At 41.9% G+C, this 27,416-nt stretch overlaps 1 protein-coding gene and 1 long non-coding RNA gene across 3 annotated transcripts in view; one reads left to right on the forward strand and one right to left on the reverse strand.

Moving 5' to 3' along the window:
- Positions 1–2,492: 2,492 nt before the first annotated feature.
- Positions 2,493–27,044, reverse strand: cpxm2 (carboxypeptidase X (M14 family), member 2). 2 transcript variants are annotated; one of them, XM_020082664.2, is made up of 14 exons: positions 26,281–27,044; positions 24,063–24,155; positions 18,101–18,210; positions 16,659–16,798; positions 14,015–14,099; positions 13,040–13,190; positions 11,391–11,479; positions 9,025–9,148; positions 8,664–8,860; positions 6,936–7,115; positions 5,724–6,021; positions 5,372–5,511; positions 4,505–4,604; positions 2,493–2,891 (listed from the first exon to the last, which is right to left on the reverse strand). In XM_020082664.2, exons 1-14 carry the CDS (start codon positions 26,561–26,563, stop codon positions 2,635–2,637), a joined length of 2,247 nt encoding a protein of 748 aa, XP_019938223.2. In that variant the 5' UTR covers positions 26,564–27,044; the 3' UTR covers positions 2,493–2,634. The 2 variants fall into 2 exon arrangements, with proteins under 2 accessions (XP_019938223.2, XP_069374023.1); XM_069517922.1 differs by lacking the exon at positions 26,281–27,044 and adding an exon at positions 25,512–25,664.
- LOC138406132 (uncharacterized) overlaps positions 19,769–27,416 on the forward strand; it is a 79,870-nt gene continuing 72,222 nt past the window's right edge. Inside the window, exon 1 of the long non-coding RNA XR_011239761.1 lies at positions 19,769–19,909. This is a non-coding gene — a long non-coding RNA (uncharacterized lncRNA). The remainder of the gene's footprint in view (positions 19,910–27,416) is intronic.

Here is a 27,416-nt window from a genome sequence, read left to right on the forward strand (position 1 = left end):
AACAAGCCCCATGCTGCATGAAACTGGAATTTCCCAGAGGTTTAATCAAAACAAGTAAATCAAACCACACTGAAATACATCTTCCATATGCTCATGAGGAAGAAGTCCGTTTAATGCTGCTAAACTTTGCAAATTAATCCATCAATCACACAACTTTTGGAACTCACTCCCTCTCTTTGGCCGTCCAGTTTGTCTTCTTTGATGTCCAATGAGCCCACTGAGTGTCTAATCTGTCTCCGAGGCTCTGGAGCGGTGGAGGGGAGGGAGGTTAAGAACTAGTTTACCAGCGCTGCATGGCGACTCGCTCCTGTGAAATCAGGCCGGCGCACTAAACACTTCAAAGGCTGGACGGACTTCTGAGGAAGCGTTGGCCTTTCAACTGCTGGTGAGGGCAGCTGGTGCCTGTGTCTTCCCACACATCTGCACGGTATCACAGCTGCAGGCCACAGCGGCTACACTGCACACTGTACAACCCCCCCTCCCCAGCCTGATCCACACCCACCAGACGGGATGGTCTGCAGTCCATATGGGACAGACTTGGATCTTAATTTGTCTTACGAGTTCTTATTATAATGGTCAGGTCTGACTTTTTTGATAATTGAGAGGTTTGTTGAAAAAAGTTAAAAAGCTACATTTTGTTTCTTTATCTTTTTTATCTGTCACAATAATACTAAAATACCTCAACAGAAAAAAAGGGAAGTGTGTCTCTCAGGGCACAATTTTCTCTCCGAAAATCGATCAAAGCCGAAAGAAAAGTGGGACAAAGCTCGATATTTTCACCGATTACTGACACGTGCAGTTTGAAAAATCAAGTGGAGGTCCCGGCCAATGTGACGTAACAAGACCCGAACCTCAATATCAAGCTGCCAGGCAAACTTTTACTCCCCCAGCTCAAACAGGGAGGTACCAGATAACAAAAGAGATACACTGCAATATTATTTTCATTTTGTATTTTAAAGATTTTGTTATCAGTAGATCCCTTTTAATAAGAAAAAAATATACTTACATACCGTACTCATTTATATCTGTTTCAATTCAATTCACTGACTATGGTATCGCACTGAAGTGCTGTGAGTGGATGACAGGTGTGTGAGCCTCCATCCAATAACCTCTGGAGGGGGAGATAAGAGGTTGAGGTCTTCTTCTAATTGCATGTTGGTCAGAGTCGAAGGAGGGCGGGTGTTTTCATCAGAATAAGTCAGTGATCTGTAAAAGCCCCAGCAGAGTTCTGATAATTAGAGTCTTTCCACTCCGACACTCCCAGGATACGACCACACTGCAGCAGAAATCAAATGAGATGATGCTTAAAATTAACCACAGTCATTACAACCAAGTTACAGGACTGTGATGGAGCTTAACTCCCATTAGGGATGTTCAATCATGCAGGTAGTGAATTTAAAATTCCAGATACTTTTGATATGAATTAACAGGAAACATCACAGTAAATCATAAAAACACTGACTTCCCTGTCCTTTCAATGTGGAGTAATGGAGAAATAGGAAAAGCACATGTCTGTCCATACATTGCGTTAGTCACATATTTACAAAAGAAAACATAAGTAAGTACTTTTAGACAGCATTAGTCACTTTTTTTTATATATGTATTATATCAATAATCTTAACCTAATTGTGTCCAATTATCCTGAGTATAAAAGTCTCTGTGCTTCCCTTTGTCTCGGTCAGTTCTTCATCGTTTTTTCTGTCTCTCTTCCTGCGTCTTCTTCATGTTCCCAGTATCTTCTTGTTCCCTAGTGTTTTCCAGTTTTCTCACTTTAGCCTTTTGAGAGCCTTCTTTAATTTCCAGTGCTTTTCTGTTTGAGAATTTTTGGACCTTGTTTTTGTAAATAACCTTTACCTTTATTAAAGGACACTTTTTTTTATCTTTCTTTGCTCATGCATTTTTGGGTGAATATGGAAGTAATCCAACCGACAATGCAAAGCAAAAACAAAGCGATGCAAGATGCCTGCAGAGCTCGGGGATGGGGTCGTGTCGAGGCCTTTTCCACCATTCATGAGTAAGATCCACACTCTACACATGAGCAGATACAGACGTTCGATCTGTGCAAACAAGGTCTTTATTTAATAACTTGCCAAAACCATAGTTTATTAAAAAATAAATTTCAGTGACACAAAAGGTCACTGAGTCCACAAGTTTCAAACGTCACCAAAAAAAAAAGTGCAGGTAATAAAGCTTTAAAGTAATGGTTTACATAGCTGTGTTACATAAGTTATTAGGTATGTACAGAAGTCATGATCAAAAAGACTTATTCCATTTCCATTGTATTTTCTTTTATGTAGAAAAATAAATTGATTAAATCAATATATATGATCAATATATATATTAATATATATACTTGACGGGACAATCATTAATGTTTATCACAGATTGAGAAAGGGGATTGAATAAATTTGAAAGAATGAAACACTTGACTGTTGACATGGCAACAGTGACCACATGAGCTTACGCCTGGGTACAAAACCAAACAAGCATCCTGTTTAAATTAATCCACATTTTTCAATCTCCAAAATAATTGTGCTGGCAGCACTATGGAGGGATCTGTCAGAGGTCCAAGCCCCGGTCTGATCCGAACTGATGTTTGTTTTAAATCCTTCCTCTGGTTTCCTGATTCAGTCATTATGTTCCCAAACGTCTTGCCCTGGACCTGCGAGCTTGAAGCTGCCTCATGGGCACTCTGATGGGCTGCTTGTTGAACTTCTCCATTATTTCTTTGATTCGTGAAAGGTTGGTGCGGCCGAGGGTGAAGTCGCACCTGGTGGCGCCCATCTCATAGCCCACCTCGCACTTCTTGCTGACGAGGCTGTGGCCCACTGCCCTGGCTGTTACTCTGTACTCGCCGGGGTTCAGCAAGCGCCAGTAGTCACCGTCGGCAGCTGAAGACACACAAACGACATGGCAAATGGATATTTTGAGATTGGTTTAACTAATTTCCATGAACAGATTCTGCATGTGAACGAAGAATCTGTAGGCGAGAGATAAGATATTGGTCCTGAAGCCTTTTGGTTTCTGTTTGTAGTTTGACAAATCATGTTTTCACAGGCTGTGGTTGCCTGCAGATAAACTGTCCATGTGAAGAACAAAGAGGTAGAAATGCAACGGCTACTGGCTTCTTAATTCATCTCCATTCATAAACAGATTAATCGAGATTTGATCAAGATTAATCAAAATGTTGTCTGGGCCAAAAATACCAACAAAAACAACAGCAACAAAAAAATATCAAACTCTTCATCTAAAACCTAAAATAAAATGTCTTTGTGTTCCACATCTGAAAAAAGGTGTTCTGTAATCTAATTTAGATTTTCAAATATAGCTCTGCTTTGTCATGTTGGATTTTCTCGGTCTCACGGAGCTGAACACGAGCGAGCTTGTGGTGTATTTTCAGCCAGTGACTCACTCATAAAAACAACAGTGTTGCTTCCTTGCAGTCATCCGAACACCCACCTGACACGTCTGAGTGAACACAGAGACAAATGAAATATGAAAGCAGGTCTGTCTCCGCAGCTGATCTGCAGTTGATCCGTCTCACACGGATGTCTGCGCTCCCGTTACTGACATTCAGACGGCAGAAGGGGATCTAATTGTTCCCTGAAATGCAATATACTAAATTCTAATGAGCTAATGGATCCTTCTGTCCATCAGTGGCTCCCAGTCTGTGTCCTGCCTTCATAGTGGGAGCAATGGATTTGTCTATTAGAAAGGAAAACTGCTTTTTGTTTATAAGAAAGCAGTTGTCCAGAAATATCCACTTTATCAAAATAAAAACCCTTAAAATCTTTTCTGACTGCTGCTGAGAGAAGCAAGGTTTCAAGAGGAAGCCATGACTTGTACTTAGTTCCAGGAATAATAATAAAAGGCTATTGGACATTCGATTTCACGCTCTAAACTACTTTGGCTTTGAAGGCTGCTGCATTCTTCAGGCATCAGCAGAGATTGCCTCTAGGATGCACAATCGATAGTCAAATTCAGATATGGATATGACTTTGAATAGATACATCAACTGGTTTTGTTTATTCATTTTGGTTGGATCATACGCTGGAGGACTAACTTACTGTGACAGTGAGGAAAAAGATTAAGCGTAAAAGCAGCCGAGTCAGTGTTTCCTGAGGCACATTGTTTGAAGTGAACATGTCTATTACCTCCGACAAAGGTTATGTTTTCATTGCTGTTTATCTGTTTGTTATAAACCAAACACTGCAGAACCAATTTTCTTGAAACTTGGAGGAAGGGTGAAGCATGAGCCAAGAAGAAGCAATTAAAATGTTTTTTTCACAGGTTTCTCAGGGAATTATTCATGGATCTTGATAAAAAGAATATCTACCATATCTAGGGGACTGATAATAATGAGTGTCTGCAATTTGGTGCAGCTCGAATTAAAGGTAAATCTTTGGGTGTGTTTGTGTTATATCAAGTGCCAAGTTTTGTAGCTCAATGGAACCATTAATAGCAGAAACTGAACATAAAAATCATGTGAAATTCAATATTTTACCTGTGCGGATATCGTGGCTGATGCCCTCCACAGAGACGGTAGCATTAGCTATTGCACGACCTTGCAGGTCCCTCACAACACCTTTGATCCCACGATGCACCTGCAGAGGAAGAGCATGACCCATGCTGCCATGTGTGAATCCAGCCCCAAGTTTAGCCCATCTACTGCATAATTTAACACAATGTATGTTGCGCCATGTGATGTGTCATAACGTATGATGCATAATGTATGATCTGCAGTTCGATACAAGACTTTAACATGTTCAGAAAGCTTTTCTCCTCATCCATCATCAGCATCAGTAATTAAATAAAAGCTGCCAAGATGGAGGCACGTCCTGTGAAGTCCCCATCACAAGGAGTCCGTCACGTTTCAAGGTCGTGTCAGAGTGAAGCTGAGAATGCAGCTTTTTGCCTGAATGTGACAGACAAAGATCTTTGCAGCCGTCAGAATCCTATAATCCACTGGTCACTTATTAAATTAAACATCCAGGTAATCTTCATCGAATAAAAATATCTGGAATTGATCATTTGCTACATCAGTCTCTAGGTTTTCTGACAGGCCGGCCTTTGTGGACTGTGTCCATCAGAGGTTCCAGTGATGAGATGTGGTTTTTCTAATGACCTTTACTGCACATTTCACCCCATTTGTGTGTCTGACAGTTAAAATGCTCCTCAGCATGTGTACAGTATGTGTTCAGCTCTAATGATATTGATACATTTAAGTTCAAAGCAATGCAAGAACACCGGAAGTAATTAAAAGTCACATATCCCTAGAATAAAAATAGAATGTGTTTATGTGGCTTGTTTGCGTGCGCACTGGTTTCCATGAGTGCGTGTGTGAGCTGCGGGGGCCGCTGTGCCACTGTACCTGCTCCATGAAGACGATAAGAGACTCGCGATTGTTCTCCCACTCCTCAGGCAGTTCGTTCTCGTGAGGGAATTTGTCACAACCCACGTACATCGACAACTCAAAGCAGTTGGTGTGCAAGTAGCTGAAGTCATTCATACCTGCCGAGAAGGACAAACACACCTCAGGCCGACTGCATCAACTTAGGTCAGTGTTGTTTACGAATTGTGTGAATTCAGAAACTCTGAAACAGCCAAAGGGCTTCGGTGCTGAATATGCAGATGTGGCTGCTAAACAAAGCTACGGCTCAAAGGCTCAGCAGAGAAGTCCTGCACAACACAGTTAGGCTCAGTGAGAGTGTGTGGACACTAACTGCCAGCTGCAGTGTGCCAGGACGCTCCGTTGATGGTGCCGTCCTCCTTGGCGAAGTCTTCCGTGTGGCAGACCCGTCGGTTGGCATCAGTCATCAGGCGGTGGGTGGACGCGTAGGAGAAGGCAAGCCAGCGGAACACGTGGTCATCCGGGGTGGGGGTCTGTTCCCTGGTCACCCCCTGGGAACGGGTTTTGTCATAGGGGAAGGTCACCACCAGCTCTCCTCCCTGAAGGTTACTGCCCAGAACAAAGGGCATCTTCTCCATCCACGCTATCAGAGCCCGCGTCTCCATGGTAACCTACAGTGTGGGGGGCATGCGGGAGAGGGGAGGATGATGTAAATCATCCAATCAACTCAACAACGTGGCGGCTAAAATAATCACCTCACGCTGCAATCTATTTCAGTGCAGTGTGCTTTCGAGAGGCAGCGATAAAGCCATCGAAAGGTTGTTCACACTCTCCTGTGCTGTAAACTAATTCCACTAATATTTACTACCCCGAATCATAAACACATTTTCATCAAGAGGCCACCTACAGGTTCCAGTGGTTTATATTTGCATGTTGCAATCATGAAACCGATGAAATGCTCTCTGCTGTTGTGCCATACCATCACTGAGTACAGGCTGGGTCGTGCAGCGACAGTTTTCACAGCTTCCTGAGCACAGATGGGGATCCCGGCTCTGCAGGAGCTATTCTAGAGGCTCTGTGTGACTCACTCATGGTCTCTCAGTAACGTCAAAACACTCGTGAGGATGAGCTTTTAATAGATCCGCTGGTGTATTTTAGCTCACAGCCTCTTCGTCACAAATAGCAAACGCATCCGCATCTCCCAAAATAGACGGCGCTGGTACGCCCACGTGGCTGCTTTACCCTTTTCAACAGGCGGATCGTCATCACTGTGGAATTTGTTTCTTAAGCAGAGGAGGGGCCAGAAAAGGACACAGAGATATAATTTGTCACTGACAGATATAGTCACATGAAAGTGGCAGCCACATTACTAAAGGTGCAGCACAAGGAGGATCAAATGTGACTTTTGACAAAGAAAGCTGTGAGTCTGACTTTGATATGTCCAAAAGCAAAAAATCCTTCAATTATAATCAAATGCTTGAGTTTGAAACTCGCATAAACTCCTTGTCAAGGTGCTAAAAGATACACGTTGCATAAATGTAAAATACAATACATCAGCGTGTCTAACAGAGTCAGTCACACCCACCGAGGCATTTGTGGACTGGTACCACTCTGGGATGGGAACGTGGTGGTTGAACATTTTGCGAGGGATCCATTTCTTGGCCTCTGCTTCCCACAGTATGGAGTTGAGATCGGGGAAGTTATGGTGAATGTCTATTCCGTCAGTGCTCCATCGACCCAGAGACCAGCCACTGAGCTCAGAACCCTGAGAAAACGTATACAAGAGATAGAATCACAGTTACAATCAGAAAAAAAAAAAGAAAACTACTCTAAAATAGAAATAATGAGGAATACACGGTAAGTGAGCAAAATATGGACATGCATGTTGGCCATTAGTGACATGAGCAGAGGGATGTATTGGATAAGTGGATGGACACAGGAAGGAAGGCGCTCAGTGGAGCACTATTACAGGATAAGTGAAATCGTCTGTGACCGAGAGTTCCTCTTCTCCACAACTACACACAGAGGGTCCAGCTCCAACTCTACTTCTGAGCTCGCCTTGTGAATCATTTTGTTGAGTCTGTTATTGGCGACCACCCTTCAGGCAAATCCCGCACCACTACCGCAGACTCATAAAGACTCATCCACAGCACTGTGCCAAAGATGTTGAAAGGACCGGAACTTGTGCAGGAAAAAGACCTGACTCTAGCAGTGGAGTTCCTGTCCAGTTTGTTGTCTAAGTGGAAACCCCTTCTCCTGCACCATCTCTCCCCAACGTTAAGAGGAATAACAGGAGTCCTGGATCTCTGGATGTCCAGCACCAGCTAATCTGTTTTGCTGATATTGAGCCCGATGCATCCAAACTCTGTGGGGCTGCTGATGGGTGCACACACTGTGGATGTATCATGGTGTGATGGTCCATGATCCAGGGCACCAGAGGTCAAATGCAATATGAATGAAATTGACAAATGATTTGTAGCGTGGTTCGGACACATCTCATCACAGCTCATCCAGGGGCAACCCTGTTCCCCTGCCAATCACAAAACTTAGTCCATGCACACAATTCCATTGAGTAAATGTGAGCACCACAGCCTGGATATGCTGTTAGTGAGGTTGCTATGACAAACCTTTAGCAAAACATTATGCAGACAGATTGATGCTAATGTCTCAGTGGAGTTTTTGATGTAGGCGAAGCCAGGTCTGACACCTCTCTCGCCAACTTGACTTTGCAGCCTGGGAGCTGAAATAAGAACCACAAGAGGCTAAAAGTTGCTAAACTGCGCAGTGCTGTGTTTGGGATTTATTCTGAGTGGATGGAACATTACACACAGTCATTTGAATGGATATAAATATTTTAAGAAACACTTTTCAATTATTTCATCAGCAATGATCAAATGTTTGTACATGGGAAATAATAGCATTAACTTTTGTAAATCTAATTTATAGGGCACTAACAAATCAGGGCACCAAATGACATGATCTCATTGACTGTGCAGAGGCACAGTCACATTTTTGTCCTCCCTTCCTTGTGTTTTATTAATATCTCAGGCCTGCAGCTGATTTAAAAACCACACACAATAACAGTGGTTCTCAAAAGCAACACAAGCAGCACAAGTCCACTTACATTCACTGACACAACAGAGAAAGGGATCATCCGTTCATTTCATATATTCCACCAGATCATTCAAACCAATTTTCTAGCATGCGCCTGCATTTCATGGCGCTCTTATCAGGAGATGACCTGCCAAGCACATACGGCGCCATTTTCACCGGGGGTCACTGCGTGATATGAGGTCACTAATGGCAGACCTACCGCTTCAAAGGCTTTCTCGTAGCCATCAGGGTTGACAGATGGCAATAGATGGATTCTGGTCTCCTCCACCAGGTGACGGATCCGCTGGTTGCCAGACAAATACTCCAGGCACATGAACTGCATCAGCAGGAGGAGCAGCTCTCGGCCCAGCACCTCGTTACCATGGGAACCGGCTGTGTACCGAAACTCCGGTTCACCTGTTCGACAAGTTCATACGAGGGGGGGAAGTGGAGCGAAGGTGAAGAACAAATATGCAGTCACTTTGACTTTGATGAAGACAGAGAAAACCTATACATATGCACTAAATTGAGTGATCGCATCCTGTTGCGTTAGAACTCACTGTTGCTGTAAAAACACTCACCAACTTCATGCTCTCCTGGGTTGTCAGAAATCTCTATGGCGTACAGCTTGAGGCCATTTTGGCTCTTTCCTATGTTGTAGATCCGGGTGATGTTGGGGCACATCTCGTTTATCACCTTCATCAGCTGTGGAAGGTCAAAAATGAAGAGGATATATAACATTTCTGAACTCAGTTTACGATGGCCTCTAAAATAACAAGGTAGATTTACTTAAACACTAAAAAGTTACATTTTGAGATATTTTCATGGTTTGAATCGAATTTTACAAAATCTTTGAAAGGCAAAATTATACTACCCAAGTTATGATAAGGTCATAGAATATGATTAAATACCAGGTACCAGATTAAACTATAAGATAAAGTTCACAATATGGATGAGAAATAATAAAAGTGTATTCTGCCCTCAAATTAGTTCCTGGATGGTAAATGCTGGTCAGACAAACATGAAGTATTTGATCATTTATTGATTTTACTTAATCAGTTTGACCAGTTAATCAATTAATAATTTAGATTTCTTCATCATGAAGCCACACATCACAATCTCAATGAAGTTTTGATTCTTGCTCTCTGAACTGACCTAAATCTATTCTTGCTACTTTTACTGTAGCTTATTTCTTCTTGAATAATAGATTTTGTATCGAGAAAAATAAAATGTGATGCAAGATTCTTAGAGGTTATAAGTGTTCCTTCAGTGGAGTGACACTATTTTATATGATATGGTATTTGAAGCCTCAAATAGAACAACGTAATCTCCATGTTATTGGAAATGTAAAAACAATATCACCGGAGCTGTGACACAGACCTTTATTAATGTCACTCTAGCAAGTGAGGTGGGGGGGGGGCAGTCAAGGCAATTATAAAGATAGGCTCGTAGAGCAGATGATTAAAATAGCAACAACTATCAGTTGCTCATATGAGCAGAGACACCAAGAGGAAGTACCCCAGGAAAAGATTAACAAGCTGTTCAGGGGAGCGACGGCACTGACGGCAGCAGTGTGTGTTTATTTGTTCTTCCCGCTGCTGCGGAAGACATTAACCAGTCAGGAGTGATGGAGTTTTAATTCAGTCTGGGTGGAATCTCTACGATTCTGACTAAGTACACAAACTGTTCATTAGATAAAAGATAGATGGGTCGTATTTAGCAGATTGATGTCATGAACATGATAACTCAAGTCCTGGATTTCATCTAATGTTGACTAGATGTCACTTGGACTGAAATAAATACTGATTAGATTTCAGTGGTCAAAGGTCAAAGGTCATGCAAGTCTGGAAAAATATGAACGTAAAATGAACCTGGTTGGCGGAGGCATACAAACACAACTGAACACTGCTCAGTGTGTTTTAATCCCCTTATGTTAACTATTTACTTCGGCTGGTGCTGTAATTAAAGAGAAACCTCATGTCTGGGATGTGCCAGGGTGATGGCAAAGTAATACTCCAACTTCCTGTTTGACGATGTGTAAAATGGTCTTTTTTTATTTGGCAGTATCAGTATTCCCAGGGCCACTACACGACAATCTGCTGTGATCTAAGAAAAGGACAGCGACATGATGAGAGAGATCGTTCTCACTCCCCTCATGGGGCATGTACTGTATTTGAAAAGCAACCATGGGCTATTTCCACTTGTAAGGTCCTGGCACATCTAAACAGCAGTGGACAAGCGGTAGCTGTGGTACCAGGTACCTGTGTGGAGAAAAGAAATGTCAGGGGTGAGAAGGTTTGAGAAGCTGAGTTTTTAAAAATAGGCATTTCTTTCTTTGTGAAGAACTACTGAGGCTGGACACCCTGTGTGACACACATTAGCCTCAGAATGAAAAGAGAAAGAAAAACAGCCTGTTTAATCCACTTTGATGTTGCTGGAGGAGCGTCTCCAGCTGAAAGGACGGCTGCTGTGCTACAATGAGGTATATGGAGCGAGCATTAATTGAAGTAAGTCACATGGTGGGTCAGAACAGCAGGTTAGGACACCACAGGTCGGCTGTTTGGCACAGACGATCCGCCGCACTAAAGAGAATTTAGATTCGCTGCACTTGTCCCTTCACGTTCACTCAGTCACAGAGCGCTGTGACAAAAACAGCTGTCCTCCTGGTCGACTACAAACAGGCTACTGTTCATGACAAGTATATGAATAAGTGATGACACAACTCAGGAGACGCCGTTTGCATTTTCATGTGGCTGGCAGCGCTCGGTTCATTTGTTGCAGTCGCACACTTTGTTCTTGCAAAGGACACAAACTGTCGGGTGTTGGCTCACAGTTGCACAAGATGTTTTATTGCTCCATGCTCTGGTCCCTGTGCCGAATGAGTAATAAGAGCCGGGCCCCTCGTAAGTAGGCTGATATCTGTCGGTTCCTGCTCACTGTGACTCACCTGCCTCATCTCTTTGTAGCTGTGGTGTCTGAAGTCCAAGTCATCGGAGGTTATGACTTCATTGCGTCTGTGGTAATAATTGTTTGGATCTGCAGGGACTCAAAAACATACAGTTATTGATATTCAGAAATGAAAGGTTAAGTTTTTGATTTGTAATGATACCTAAAGAAAGGAACGATCAGTGACACCAGGTGAGTAAAATATAGAGAACGTGCTCACTTTACTCAGGTACAACCAGGTAACTTAAGCCCCTTTTCCACTGGAAAATATTCCACCTACATCTGACTTTTGGCTTTAATGGGGAATGGATACAATCTGCAGTTGACACCGGTTCTTATAGGCTCCAATTGGTAGTGATGCAAACGAGACAGCCGGGCGAATGCACTAATTTGGCAGGACAGCATGGTGACGGAGGGCCTGTGTTTTTGATGTCCAACACGATACACAGGTGAAAAAAACCACAGAAACACAGGCCTCTACTGGAAATGGGAAATTAGTCAATCACCTTTTTTAGCAGGTTTACCCAAGTTTAAAAAATCTGCATATACTGGCTAATTTTGATGTAAAAGACAAATAAGAAAAATACTTCCTCTCTTAGAGGTATAGCCATGAAGTTTTGGTATTTTGTATATTGTATAAGATATTTACCTCCGAGGTAAAACAATCTGCTGTGCTCTTGGCACTCAACAAAAACCTGTCTTCATAGAATCAATGTCCCCATTAATGCCCCCGTTCCTGTGGAGAATCTCCACCGACCATCCATCAGGATGATATATTTACGTAAAAACACCTAAAATCTAAACTGCGTGTCTGGATACCAGCAGAGGGGTGAGGGGAAAACCTAAAGAGCAGGTTTGTGCTTAGGGTGCTGGCAATTAAAAAGACACACTTATTAAAATGAGCACATGGCTAAGTGGACTTTATGAGAGAATACAGCCGGGCAGTGTCCTTCAGGCAAGACAAACATTGCACAGCAGACTGTGTTTACATTCAAGTAACAAAGCCTTCTAGTGGCTGTGGTGATTATGACTTCTGTCCATCTGGAGCAAAGGAAAATACTATAAACATATAATGTTGTAATAAATTCAGGTCAGGGTGGATGGGCTAACATTTTTTTTAAACATGACTTCATTCTTTCCCCAACTGTTAATTGTTGTTACCATAACGACAATGGTCCTCTAAGTTTAACAAACAACGTCTTCTCCGACTCTCTGACTCAGTGAATCCATTCATGATCTATGCGGCTTATCCTTTCAGGGTCATATGGGCTGGAGCTAATCCCATTTGACCTTGGGCAAGAGGCGGGATTCATCCTGGATGGTCGCTTGCCAAAAACAGGGTCAACATTCAGAGGCAAACAGTCGCTCTCGCAGTCACATCTTTTGAGTTGACAACTAACCCTGCACGTCTTTGAGCTGTGGGAGTTAAGCTTTTAAACAAAGTTAAACATCAGTAATATGATTTTCACATTACAAATCAACCACGGTGCATTTCAACATATTTCAAAGCAGGCGTCTTGGCAAATGACCTCACACTGCTTTGAGGGAAAATTTGAACTAGATTCTTTTTGGATTCTTTTCTGTATTTCTGCGGCCTCATTCGACTGCATAAAGATTCATGTGTCTGCTTTGTCAATACAAACCCGTCACCTGGCATTGGACAGCCAAGGATCTCCACTCTCATGCAGATGTTGCCGCTGCTGAACCAGGAGAGAGGGTTGACTCGGATGTATCGGGCGACCACCGGCGCCGGGAAGATGTTCCGCACGGGGATCTCCTTTTCCCTGTTGGCGCTGAAAATCTACTGATGCAAACAGTCGGCCAGATGGTGAATAACCAGAGAAGAACAGGATCTTAGAGTATACGTTTATAAAAAGCTTTTGGGGATTCAATTAGAGCAGGCAAAGGACATGGAAAAGTGATATATAGTCCACATAACCCTTAAACAAATATATATTCATGCACCCGTTGATTAAACTAGAATTTAAACTAGAATTTAAAATGAAAAGGCACCTATGGGTGGAGTTCTTCTCTGCTCCGCCCTTTGGCATTGTGCAGAAAACGTGGGTGAGTGACAAGTTTGTAGCCGAAACAAAATCACTGTCAGGGCATTGTCTCCCACATCGATGACATCACCAGCCAAGGGAGTCTACAGTTACAACGAAATTTCATTTGCGAGGGTGTGAACCGCAGTGGGCAGCAACGAAGATGTGATCTCCCTCAAAAATATCTACTTAATCAGATCTGCGGGTCCGTTGGTAATAGGATGATTAATATTGTTGTTATTTTACATTCAAGAGTATTGCTGTGTTTGGTTCTCTCAGATAGTTCAAGTAGAAAAAGAGACACAAGTCTGATGAGGAGCCAGGATGATGTTCCCATCTGCTCAAGGATCATCGGTATTTACGATTCCCACTCAGCTCATTAGGCTTGGATCTTAATCCTCCTCTGTAATTGCTCTGAAGACAGAATTTATTTTTCTAGCTGCCTCTACTCAGTCAGAGAAACACAAGACTCCTCATGAGGAAAAGCAATAATGCCCCAGCTCATCATTCTTTACACAGTGTGATGAGAAATGCCAACTTCAGGAGAAATTAGCTTTTAAATAAAATGGCTGTTACTCACCAAGTCTTCAGAGCCGTTCTGCAGTGTTACCCAGGTGTGACTGTCGTTGCTCACCATGACTTTGTATGAGGTCACCCAGTCACTCCTGTCAACATTAGAAGAAAATCAGGGGATCAGAGAGAGACAGAAATTTCCTGTCAGGCTAAATTCAATGCAAATGGAGCTTGGAGGTACAGGGAAGAAGTCCCTGTCATGCTAAAATCTCAACGGGTGAAAGTCAATTTAAAAATAGGAAAATTGGAGAAGAGGTCAAAGAATTTATATGAGAAATGTGAGACGAGACTTTTATAAGCCAAAGTTTTGGAATCTGAGCAAAAAAGACAGATGATTTTGATTTTTAACAGGAACGAGTTTGGATTCTGAAATACAGAAACTTACGTCTGATAATCAAAACTGAAAAGCAATTTTGTTTCACTTCAATTCAAAACTAGCACCAGTGTATTCCCACACTGAAGAACAACAGTGAACATAAAGGAATAGTTTGACATTCAGGGAATTGAAGTTACTCTGTAGTCTTTCACTTATTATTTACATTTTAAACATCAAATGTCTTTCTTCATGTTTTAACTAGAAAATGTAAAGTTAAGTTGATGTACAGAAGGCTTTTATTTTTGAGTTTGTTCGGAAATTGTAGTTATGGCCCTGCCAACATCAGTGCAGACTTGATGTTCAAGCACGTTTGACACATCTGATTTCATGATGAATGAATATATATAAAAACTATTTCAGATGGTCAAAAAAAGTCAACAAATGTTAAGCAGTCAGATATTGTAATTAAGGAGCAACAACTTATAAACACACTGGTTTGGTCCTTGAGAAGTAGCATATAAGAGCACAGTGAGGTGAAATATGACAACAGGACAATGTTGGTTCATTTCTTTCTGCAAAAGTAGTCCGCAGATGACTTAATGTCCCATCATGCCCAGACTGTGCAATGTGTGGGCTACCAACAAGCCCCATCCTTCTGGATAAAGACATCAGTGCTGAGCTGGTGCAGCCTGGTGAGAATTCCCAGTTCTGCTAATTAAAGCACTGTTATAGACAGAGGCTCCTGAGCTGGCAACACCGACAGCTACAGGCCAAACAGAGCTAATTGTGGAGAAATTCTGTCTCAGGAATCAGTGTCTCCTGCACCCTTAGATCGTGCCGTATGGCCTTGCTGGGGAATTACAAACGCAGCCTGATATCTCCTGGCATCTCCCTGTGCTCTCTAACTATACAGCGGTTTCCTGGAGTCACCCCTCCCAATTAAGGAGCACAAAGGCCAAAAGTTGTCAAATATTAATTCAGAGCAGAGGCAGAGATGGTGGGAAAATGGGTACAGAAGCAGTTGTGGGTTTTTTTCTTAGTGAACAGAGGAGCAGCTTAAATGCAAATACAACATTTTCCCTATGGTTCATCACTTTGTTGAAATTGTGAAATAGGGGAAGGTTTGTACTTTTTATTACTCAATCCTGTACCCTTACCTGGAACAAGTAGTAACCAGTGGATTTATCATGGATTATGTTATACAATCTATAAATACATGATATTATTTGATATATGTGCAGGATTAATATTGACAATCATGTACAAGCCCTATAAGCAAGTGTGAACTATATCAAAAATTATATTATTATTCTGCACAAATATACGATTATATATTGTGGTAGAGTAACAGAAACTATAAAGATATGAAAGTGGTATTCAGATTTACAGTGAGTGTTAAAAGAAGTGTCACAGACACAAAGTACACAATTTAAGAAGTAATCCCTACTTGCTGTATCCCCATTTTTCACCCTTCATCTGAGTGTGATGACCAAGCTCAGAGTGCAGTGAAATCTATTTTCTCAAGTGATATTTTTATAATGTAGTGACCTTTTAAGAGAGATGAAAGAACAAGGCTGTACTCCAATAAATACATCCTTAATCCTGCAGCGAGGGCATCAGAAAAGACTTGTGAAAAGGGCAAACACCCATAAAGGTTCAGCGCCATGCGGACAATACTGAAAAGCTTGTTTTGTTTATGAAGCTGAAAGTGAAATATTTCCAATTGGGTTTAGAGGGAAATCCAAGATTCATTTGGAGCTTTGGAATGATTATTGCTGTCTGACTACTCACAGTCCTCAAATCCAATAGTCATTTTCAAACTCATGCTACGTGTAATTTGACCATTTACGAGTTAATGGTTTGGATTAGCCACGCTACAGTGGCATGTCTCTATGGATGGATCAGCCGGTCAACGTGTTTGGTCTAGACTGACTTTATCACATCGGAGAGATTCCTATGACAGTTTGTGCAGACACTCATGGCCCCCAGACAATAAATTCTACAAACTTGACAAGATTTACCGCTGATCTTAGTGTGACTAATAAAAAGAAAGTCAGGCAGCCAGTCTGTTTCCATGTGGAGACTTTGATTTTTCCATCGCAAGTTCCAGATGATTGGTCAGACACAAGGCATAAAGTAAAAATCCAATTAACATATCATTTTATCTTTATTGTCTTTATCCTTATTTTATATGGGATGAAATATTGTGAGTGAATGTGGATGACACCCCCCCCCCTCCAATTATCCTTTCAAATTAGCTCAGATGAGAAAATGCTCATCCTCGCTGTGTGACCATCTGAAACTCTCTGTGCATGTCTGCGGGGTTCCTACTCACGACCAGAGGGAGCTCCTGCCTTGTGTGATGACCCCTGTGAACTTCGTCAGCCTCCTGGCGTCCACCTCGAACCACTGCAGCGGGTCATCTCTGCCCGCGCACCAGGCCCCGTCATAGAGGTCATCTTCATAAAGTCCTGCCTGCGGGCCAAAAAACAGCCATGTGGAGCATAGTTTTATTCCAGATGTACACTTTGACACACACACACACAATCTATAGATAGTACAACATGCTGACCGATAATGCTGTCAGCCGCAGCTGTGCTTGGGTTTGTTGCAAATTTAGTTTATTATGATATAGACTGCATAAAAAGATATACAACGTTTCTCTGCTCCATCCCACAATCCAGAAATGAAGCCAAAATACTGTAAATTGTATATTTTCTAACAGGCTGCATACATTTATTGGTTCATCAAACCCAATGCTGCACCAGATGACACTGTGAATAGTCACACACGTGCCGTACACTGACAGTTTCATTTGTTTTCATCCAGTCTGTGGTGTTATTGTTAGTCTAGTTCATTTTAAGTGTTGGTGGTAGTAAAGGTGTTAATGTTGGTGCTGTAGTGTAGGTGTTATTGTTCATGTTACATATTTGGTGTTGGCACTGTTTGTATTGGTAGTACTGATGTTAGTGTTGATGGTGTTATAGTGTTGTTGGTGTTAGGTTTGGTGTCGTGTTGGCGGGTTTAGCATCTCACAATATAGAAAGAAAGTAAAACTGCTCATATCTTAACAACTGTAGCAGCTATTAAAATGGAAATAAAGCTCTAAATAAAGTTCTCACAGCCCTAAATCAACAGGCATCATCTGCATTTGATGTGTTTCTCCCGATTTCCATATAATTGTGCTCTAGAGTCGACAATATCTCTGTCACTCACATGCGCACTGTACGAACAACGAATCCTTGGTTTTCTTGTTTTCCTGAAACACAATACCTTGCGGCCTTGAGTTGATCAAGAGCATGTGTGTGTTTGGTTAATTGTGCAGATGGATTCAGAGCAGTGCAGCTTGCAGAAGATGAGACTCGCAGCAGACTGAACACAGACTAATACCCTCAAAGCACAGCCTGCACTCACAGGAAATACCCTTTCTCCCAGATGCCAGTCCTTTTTATTAGGTTTGGGGATGTGCTCCTCATTTGATGGAAACACTATTACTTTCTTTGTCGAGTTAGCTTTGGACTATTAAGAAGAGCAGAAACAGACCGATAATGTTGAAAACTGAAAAACTTACGTAATCAGCCAACATTCTTCCATGTGCCATAAATAAAAACTTAACTAGATCTCAAAGATACAGTCTCTCTGTCATATTCCTTAGTGTTGCTGCTTTGTGGAAAATGACTCCACCAAACATGAGAGCTTCCTCAGAAAGGTGAGATCACCCAGGTTATAATGTGAGCCCCAGCATTTCTGTGAGCTTGCCCGAGCTAAACCACATACCTGAATGTTAAGGCGGCCTCTGTGTGCACCAAGGCCGTAGCGTTTCGTGCTTGAAGCGTGAAGCTGGAAATCATCAATCTTCAGCGTCTCCAGTCCCATAGGAGGGCATTCTAGGTAACGAGAATGACAAATTGGCATGTGATGGTAATGTTATATATCACACGTTGCATTGCTTCAGGACAATTTACTCTCTGCAAAATATATCTCCTGAGTAGAGGCCCATGCATTCATTAATAGCTTGACAAAATTACTTAATAGCAAAGAGAAATTTTGTGCAATTTTGTTGAGAAGATCTAAGAGTATGTGCTCTATTCAGAAAACCTGCTGTAGTCGACAACACACACACACACACACCAAAAATCAAGATGGAAACTTTTCATCACCTGCAGTACTCATGTCACATTTGAGCCTGCTAGGAGACGAAGACAGGTTAATGTACATTTTAAACTTCTGTGAGTGAGCAACTCATTTTTACAAAATGCTTGAATATCACACTACAAAAGGTGAGCTTGTGTGAAGGAAATGGAATTTGACATCCTGACGGAGGCTTTGATGTCTTAACTGCTATGAATTTCTAAATGTGTCAAGCTTCATGGCTGATTAATGATTGTACGCTATAAATGCTTCCTTTTTTTAAATTTCTAATGCACACCTATCACAGCCATCTCACTACACACTGAATACATGATTAAAATGTTGGAATGACTATATCGTTATCCTGAAATAGAAAATCTGGGAAATCGCAGCTGCCACAAACCTGTCGAGTACAAGTTTAAAGTAAAATCAAACAAACTTTCTATATCAGAAATGTATTGTCATTATCATATTTGAGCTCTTATGGCATAATAGACTGCATAGTCAAATTTGACAAATTGATCTTACTTTAAAAAAATGGATTGCCAAAAAGAAGTGAATATAACAGTATTAAGTTAAGTTTACTTGTTTATTTCAATTGAAGCTTTGTTGTAGCTTAAACAAATTGTTCCAACTTAGAAATGCCAAGTTAACTGTTTTTAATCGAAGTTTTAGAACAAGTTAGTCTGACTTGAATGAATAGTTGCATTTACTCAGTAGAATTAGTAATTAAAGTAAGCATAGCCATGAAATTTTACAGTCAAGAATAGATACATACAAAGTTTACAAAGTATTTAAATCTCTGTATTCCATTCTTGTTCACTTTGTCTGTTCTGGTCCCTGGAGTATCCTTTTGAGCAACTTTTCTTCTGGGTCATTTTTTTTCGTGTATTTTCCTGTTTCCGTGCTTGCCTGGATACCATCTTGTCACCACGTCAACCTGTGAATCTGCTATTCCCATTCAAACAGCTCCACTGCACTGACCTGCCTCTGAGTGTGTCTACGTTTGGGTCCTGAAATAACCAAAATTATAGAACATTTAGAGCAGCCACAAGCAATTTCAAAATGCACTAATTTCAAGGACCGTAAGATTAAAAAACAAAATCAAAACAGCAGAGACAGCAGAAATATCCGGACCTCTTTAGTAAGCTCCGAAAGTGCTGGATTCTGCAGGTCCCATAATAAAACCTAATAATGCCTCTCTCTTTCAAAGTGTTTCTAAAAATGCGGTGTTTTCATGGCGGAACACATTTTTGGTAACAGTTGCAGGGGGGATCATTATCAGTGACGCACTGCACTCTACTGTTGGTGTGAGAGGCAGAACACCTGTCAGCCTCAAGAGAGGAAGCTATTTAAGTTGAGTTGGTTCATGGTGCAGTGTCTTCTGCAGGATTCAGTGAAGACTTGTACAGCTGGAAGTTTTAATACTCCCCTTGAGTTAACGTGGCCAATGAGGTATGAAACATTTTCTGTTCTGTAATGTTTGTAGAGCAACAGGCTGTGCTGATGGGCTAATGTGTTAGCGAGCTTTACACATTATCAAGGTAAAATCCCATTTATGTTTCAATTAAGGTTTAAAGTTAATTATCTTTAAGTTTATTAACGTATATTCTTTCTATATGCCACATGTAAGTAAAGTTTGTATTTGTTAAATGTTGGATTTGATTTTCTGGGAGAATGCTCGAGTAATTTTGTGGTCAAGCAAGCAAATGCGAAAATGCATGAAACCTCAGCAGAGGGTTTCTCACTTGCTTTGTAATGTCAATACACAGAGTTTATGGTCCAAATTGTTGGTTTCAAAATAAATAAGATGGCACTGGAAAAATTGTCAAACTCGAGGCCTCAGAAACAGCAGGTCTCAAACCACCAGGTGAATATTGGAGGACACGACATAGCAGATAAATTTACATGCTCAGAATTCAGACTTCTCTCTACTGTCTGAGTCGTTTTCGTCATGATTCATTGTGATGTGTAAGTTATTGCCAATGTCAGGTTAAGGTGAGACTGTCACTGGATGTGGTGCCTGGGAGCTGTGGCTGCAGTGTGTATCTTTCTGTGGGCGTATTGTGTTCAATGCTTAGTCATGCAGAAATGCCTCGGTGTAAAATACAGTCATCTTGTTGAGGAATATTTCATTTAATTGCGATAACGTTTTTTTCCCAGCAGGATTAGCTCAATATCAAATCAAACAGTTTCAAGTATACAGTAGTTTTCTTCTGGGTGATTTGGATTCCAAGATTCTTATTCTCTTTCAAATCCTAAAAGTATAAATGATATATTTAAGAACTGGTTTCAACTGTAGATGCTGTACTATGCCTGTGCTATCAGCTCTAAAAGAACATGATCTATCTACGGTATAGTGCAAAGAGTGGCACAGTTCATATCTTTACTGGCAGTACTTCTGATGGCAATTAGCACTCATCAATATGAATAATCATCTTGTAATTAACTCCTTGAGCATACCAATTATCCAGTGACACCCACTTGAGCCACAGCAGTGGTTCGACAGCATGCAGCTGTATTCAAGGCTTTTTAAAAAGAGAGAGCTGCACAGCCCTTAAGAATGTTTTGATTCGCCGCTGGAGAGAGGTTGCAGTTCATTTGAACAAATGCCTGTCTTTAAGTGATTGCAGTAACTGAGACGGGGAGCACTAAATAGAGCTCTTTGTGTGAGATTGGCTCATCTTTTTCACTACAATGGATCTTACCCAGCGAGGGCCCAGTGGGCAAATCAAAGTTGACGTGTGAAATTTCTGCTGCCCGTTGGCTCTCTGGGTCGGATCAATCTGTTTGCACGACTTCCCTGGACCGCAGCGATGGAATTTACAGAGAAAGAATTTCCAACTGGGCACCGGTCCGGTCGTACATGCAGCATATACCTCACAAGTAGTTAAATTAACTCAGAAGTGTAACAGGCACAAAGAAGATGGAGGAATATTTGTTGAGAATATTGTGGCTCTGGACGTTTGCATATACGCATGAGAAGCTGGCAGTAAAGTACACAGAGGAAGTTGGCTTTGTGTTTTGTTACTGTTCCATCAGCCTGATGTGTCTGAGACACTAAACATCGTCAATCACATGCACCAATGTTTTAAGAGAAACCACCAGACAAAGAAGATCTGCTTCCAAAATCCACACGTGCATGAGGCAATTTATGTTTGGTGCATTAGGTAAACACAGGCCAAATGAACTCCTGCTGTAGAAATGTAGAAGTTGATGAACTATCCAGAAGCAAAGCCACAGGTAGGAGCAGTTACTGGAGGATTTGCAGTAACTCTATATGGCAATAAAGCACATGTTGCTCCTCTTGTGACCCTGCATACCTATATTTAAAATCCCGTCAGAGTCAAACAGATACTGTAAGTCCACAGGCTTTTGGAATGGAGTGATCAACATATTAGGGGAATCCCAACCCTGGAACCGACCTGAAGGATTAAGGTAAGCCGGACAAAAAAATAATAGATGTCCACCATGTTGCAAAAGCCTTAAATCATTATCTCCATCTGCATGCAATCCTTTTCAAGAAGACCCCCAGAGGAACACAGCATCTGGATTCAACAATAAAGTGTAAGAGAAATGACAAAACAAACAGTCGAGACCTCATATGTTGCTATCTAGGCCACTTTCCATGTTACTGCCGAGGGCCAAAGCCAAATCTAGGATCAGAGTTTAGTTCGGTCATGTATCACAAGTTATTGCACATCTGGTGGTATACAGTTGGGAAATACTCCAGTTGAAAAATTTATTCATATTCTAATGTACTGTAAGCTTTAATCTGGTTCCAATCAAAGAGCGTCCGACATGTTTTAATTATTACACAGAGAAAATCTGAACAATAGTGGTGTTTTGTAAACTTTAAATATTAAAGCAAGACTGTTTGACTTTTACTGAATTAACTTGTCGATAACACATTATTGATTTCATAAAATATCAGCTAACTTTTGCCACAGTAAGTTATCGCCCACACCTAACCAGTCAAGGATGAAACAGCAAATGTCCTTTGTTTGAATTAACATTTTCCTACATCCGCCAAGTGTGGAATGTTTTCCCTCGTTTTCAATTTATCTGCTAAGTAGATCATTTATTGACATTTTCACTGATTTCCCAGAGAATAATTCATGGATCTTGATGAAATGAATCATGCATATTAGGTGCAATTTGGTGCAGCTTGATTGAATTTAAAACAACTGCTGTGCCTTGGTGGAGATGTGAGTGATACTCTAGTTGTTAGTTAAACTTTTCATTCGTCAATAGATTGTGTAACTTCAAGTGAATTTAATCAATTTATTCTTTGTATAGTGCTAGATCACAACACAATCAAGCCACTTTACGTAATACAATGTTAAAACCTTACAATGCTATAGAAAAACCCAACAGATCCACAACAGTTCAACAAGCAAGCACTTAGTCTCGCTTTAAAAGAAAACATTGCAAACGACCAGACGGATGTACATCAACTGACCAGTCTGTTAAAAAACACCATGTTACCAACCCCAGCCTTTATAGCTTGACTGTGCACACGTGACAAACTGAGATCTCTGTGGAAACATTTGGTTTCAGTACATTTCTGTTGTGTCTGATGGGACTCATGAACAGGCTGTTGAAACATCCGCTGAATCAAGCTTTGAAAATCCCTGCTATTCTTAGAGCCCTGTTTAATGAATTCCCTATTGTTTTGTTATACAGTCTGTGTGGATGTGGCAGGCAACTGAGGTTCTGCTACACATTCAACAACAAATACTGAAGGCTAAACAATCTCTCGATGTACAGAACATTGAGGCCCTCAATGTTTGACCGTGACAAATCAGCTGCTACCGGGAGATGCTGAAACAAATTCAGAAAACAGATCACAGTCACAGTTTCAGCCATGAAAACATGCGTCTGGGAGTTAGGAGCGATGTGCCAGGCATGTCGGCATGAAGTTCCCATTTTCCAACATGCAAGCATATCCAACTTTCTGCTCCCATTCCCCTGGTGGCAAATTAAAAATGGCAGCCTCTCTGCCTGACTCAGTAGGTTCCTCACAATAGTTTCAACATAAACACATAAATTCACAGTTGGCCACCACATCCAATCTTAACCTCGCAGCGGTATTAAACTCAGCTTCCTGTTATGTCTGACGCCGTGCGAACGAGTGTAATATGGACAATATCACCATTTTCAGAGCGGCGGTGGAAAGTCTGAGGTCTATAGCTACATGCACTTCGCCCCAAATTACACTTTCAGCCAGACGAGTTAAATCTGTCATCTGACGTGATGGGAAGGCTACCGGGGCATCTTGACTCCAGTTCAGCAAATATACTGCGATCCATGGAAACCAAACACGATGCATCAGGACAGAGAGGACACCGGTGCCTCTGTGGCTCTGAGAGCATCATCGTATACTGCCAGACTTTCCCTTGCAGGGGAAATATGCTTTTTTGAAAAATCTCTTCCCCTTTCCAAAATATTTATCATCTCTGAGAGGGTTTGTTGCTTTTTTTCACCTCCCATCATAAAAGCTTCTGTGAAGCAGAGAAATGATCCCTGCACATTGGAGGGAAGTAGAATTTTTATGAGATCATGAATTTCAAATAACATGTGAGGGTCTCATCGGTTCTTCACTTACCCTCTTTTATTGAGTTGTATTGTCCCCCCTCTGAGATGCTGTTTGCTGCGTTCAGGCTGCTCTTCTTGTTCTTCTCCGCTTTTTTGTTGTTCGCTAAGGAAGAAAATTACATTAATAGAGGAATAGAAAACATGCTGTACATATTTGGTCTTTTTGCAGGAGGGCTGTAAGACGTTAAATCACATTTAATACTGCTGATTCATTGTTGTCATTGCACAGCAGGAAAGCAATGGTGTTGACACAGAGAAGAAAGAAGCTTCGGCTGGATTCAGTCCTCCACATATGGATGGATTCAAGATTGGGACTGAACCAAGAGACAATTTCTGGGCACAGAACTTGCAAACGTTTAACTCTTGTGCTCCTAACATGATACGTCCCGCTCGCGGTAGCTCAGCCACTGATGCTTTTTAATTTGCACTTTCATTTAAGATCTTTAACACTGATAATATTTATGAGCTGAAGGCCCCGAGGTTCAAATCCATCATGGAAATGCCCTGTGCACGGAGCGGGGAGTCGCATTCCAGTGACTGAGGATGGAAGTGAACCGTGTGCTTTATATTTGACAGTGTCAGGTCAGGATAGGCCCCATGTGATAACAATCCTTCTCACATCTGAAAGTCTTTATCCTTGTCTCCCTCTGGGACCAGGGTGAGTCCTCAGCAATATGCTACAAGCTGCGTACCGGCTCCAGTACGACTGATTCACAGAGATATGGTTATTTAGATATTGCTGTGGTACAACGCTAGTGCTTCTTTCTGTACCTTGTTTTATTTTTTTACGAAGTTTTGGATTTCGTTGAAGTTTGACAAGTTTGAAAGTTTTCCCTCTATAAAGCATAATTTAGATCATTTTGAAATATGTTGTATCATTCAATCAATTTTCTTTTCCTTGAGCAGAATAGGCAGTAATCTTCCAAAAACAATCACCTTTTAAAGCTATTAACTTGTTACTTAGTTATGTTGTGCACAGAAACAAAAAACTGATTTGATACAAGATACTTTATTGAAAGGTGCTCTGACGCTCTGTACCTGAGGGGAACTGTAGAAAAGGGTGATGGCTCTCTTAGGATTTGCCTCTTTAAGCAATCAATTTCACATTACACACAAATTCATAACTAATATTAAGAATATTGATTAGTGCGGCTTTAAGTTCAGTACATAAAGAGTCACCACCTCTTTCCTATACCGTCAAATAAAATGCTGTTAATAGTTTTACTTGTGTGTGTGTCTGCAGTTGCTATTCATGCATTAAAAACAATGTATATTCTTAATTTGATGCAGACTGCTCTGCCACCTGCAGCAGGTATCTCTGTCAAGACATGTGAAGCCCAGCTGCCTGAAACATGAGGTCACTGTCGACACAGCTGCTCTAAGTTATCTGCCACCAACCAACAGAGAACCCTCACGCCTGCTCCTGTCATCCAATCACCTGGCGGGATTTGAAACATACCTACAAACCTGCTACTGCATGTGCTGAGAGACCCCCAGAGAGAGCCTTGAGCTGTACGTTTCTGCACGGGCTGTATAGCTGGGAGAGAGTGCTGCCATTCCTTGCTGCTTTTGGGAAAAATGTAGACTTCACGTGTGTTCTGGCTCCGACCTCTGGCATGCACGAGGTGGTTAATCCTGCAGTACCCACACAGAAACATGGCTCTTATCTATGTGCACAGGGAAGCGAGGAGGAGGACTACCTGAGGTGGTCATTGTTGTTTTTTCTTTGCACATCCATCACCATGTGAAGTGAACTCGGCTGCTCCTCTGAAGTCCCAGAGGAAACTAAGGTTAAATGTGAAGCCTCATATTTTCCATTTGAATTCATCAAATGTGTCTGGGGCAATTAAACAGTAGCTTTCTGAGCAACAGCTTGTTTTCATTTTCACCTTTTATCGTGGAAAGCTTGAACCGCTGCAAAATAAACGGACATATTTATCTTGTTGAAAACTTAACTCAAAATTTGCCTCAAAAAGCTGAAATGATCAGCCACACTGGCATCTAGTGGCAACACTGACATGTGAATTCCACAATAAGTTCTGGTGAAACTTTTAAATTAAGTTTTCGAACTCAGATGTGGTGTAGAAATACAGCCGATGTAAGTGTTGTTACGTTGTTGTTTTTTTTAAGATGTGGTGCAGAAGTTTAACAACCGAAAGCTTGAGAATCAACTGCACAAAAGCAACTCTTTATCAAGTTGTCCTGTGAAGCGATGGCAAAGCTGTTACCTGGTTTTGCATGAGCTGTGGTTTGATCCGTCTGCCTGCTGCTGTCTTCCTTTCCCTTGGGCACCTTCTTGCCAGGGTTGTGGCCCGGGTGCTCGTGCCTATCAGGTATTGAGGCCACAGGCTTCTCCTGCATTTGGACCTGGTTGTACTGCTCCCTTGTCAGCAGCTCCTGCATGTAGTAATCCTCATCCTCGCCAGCAGCGTCGTGGCTGAGGTCTGCGAGCCCCAGGAGGAGTCCCAGCAGAGCCAGGGGGGTAAGGAGGCTGAGGCACCGTCTTGTCATGACCCGAGGGGGATTATCTCCAGCTGAGAGTCCTGATGCCGTCTCCAGAGGAGCCTGCCACTGCTGCCGGGCTGCGTCCCATCAACTGCTCCCCTTCCTCTCCCTTCCCACTCCCGACACGGAGAGTTCACAAAGTTCTCAGAGCGCTCCAAGTCACTGACGAAAGCGGCAGAGCCAGAGGGTCCATGGACGCCTCAGCCTGGGAAAAATGCAGTGAGGGAGGGAGAGAGGCAGAGAGAAGATGAGGGAGAGGAGAGGGAAGAGAAAGGGAAACGGAACAGTTCTCTCCTTCAGATGCAGGCAGGTGACTCAAACAGAAACCTTCTTTTGTCTGGTTCTCTTTTAGTTTCAAACAAGTCCACTGTGCTGACACAGCATTTATTTTACTGGTGGGTAGAAGTGAAATAGGTGTAGAAATCGCTGTGGGAAACACACATTGACATGTTGAGGATCTGCCTTCATCTCCATCCCCTCCCACTCTGTCTGGGGCAGGCTTTGGTTTAAGCAGAGGAAAGTTTCCTGTTTCCTGCGGGGGAATCCACTCAGGGACTCAAACAGTTTGCAATTCACAAGTTAACAATTCTTTTTGTTCAAGAGGAGAAGCACAGGAGATTTACTTTCCCTACAAACAGGAGCAGTGATCAATCCTTTTCATCACACTGGGTGTTTGGATGTCAGCTAAAGCCACATGATGTCAAGATAACAAACTTGTTTGCTGCCTCACTTTACAGAGGCTGCTCTTGTTTCAGCCAAGACCTGTTTGGACTCTGTGGTAATTTACATGTTAACTAGTGGGCAGAAATCTGACTGAACAAACTCTCTGTGGAGGATCCAGGCGTGTTCCAACACAGGG

Source organism: Paralichthys olivaceus, chromosome 21 (assembly GCF_024713975.1).
Source record: "Paralichthys olivaceus isolate ysfri-2021 chromosome 21, ASM2471397v2, whole genome shotgun sequence".
NCBI lineage: Eukaryota > Metazoa > Chordata > Actinopteri > Pleuronectiformes > Paralichthyidae > Paralichthys > Paralichthys olivaceus.

Bases quoted from the DNA above. Each gene is read 5' to 3' on its own strand.
- cpxm2 (XM_020082664.2), bottom strand. From the start codon at position 26,563: ATGACAAGACGGTGCCTCAGCCTCCTTACCCCCCTGGCTCTGCTGGGA. The intron at 16,799-18,100 runs GTATGTGGTTTA...TTTGGCCCGCAG, and splicing joins GAGGCCGCCTTAACATTCAG to GCAGGACTTTATGAAGATGA. The intron at 5,512-5,723 runs GTTAGTGTCCAC...CCTTCTCGGCAG, and splicing joins CTGGCACACTGCAGCTGGCA to GTATGAATGACTTCAGCTAC.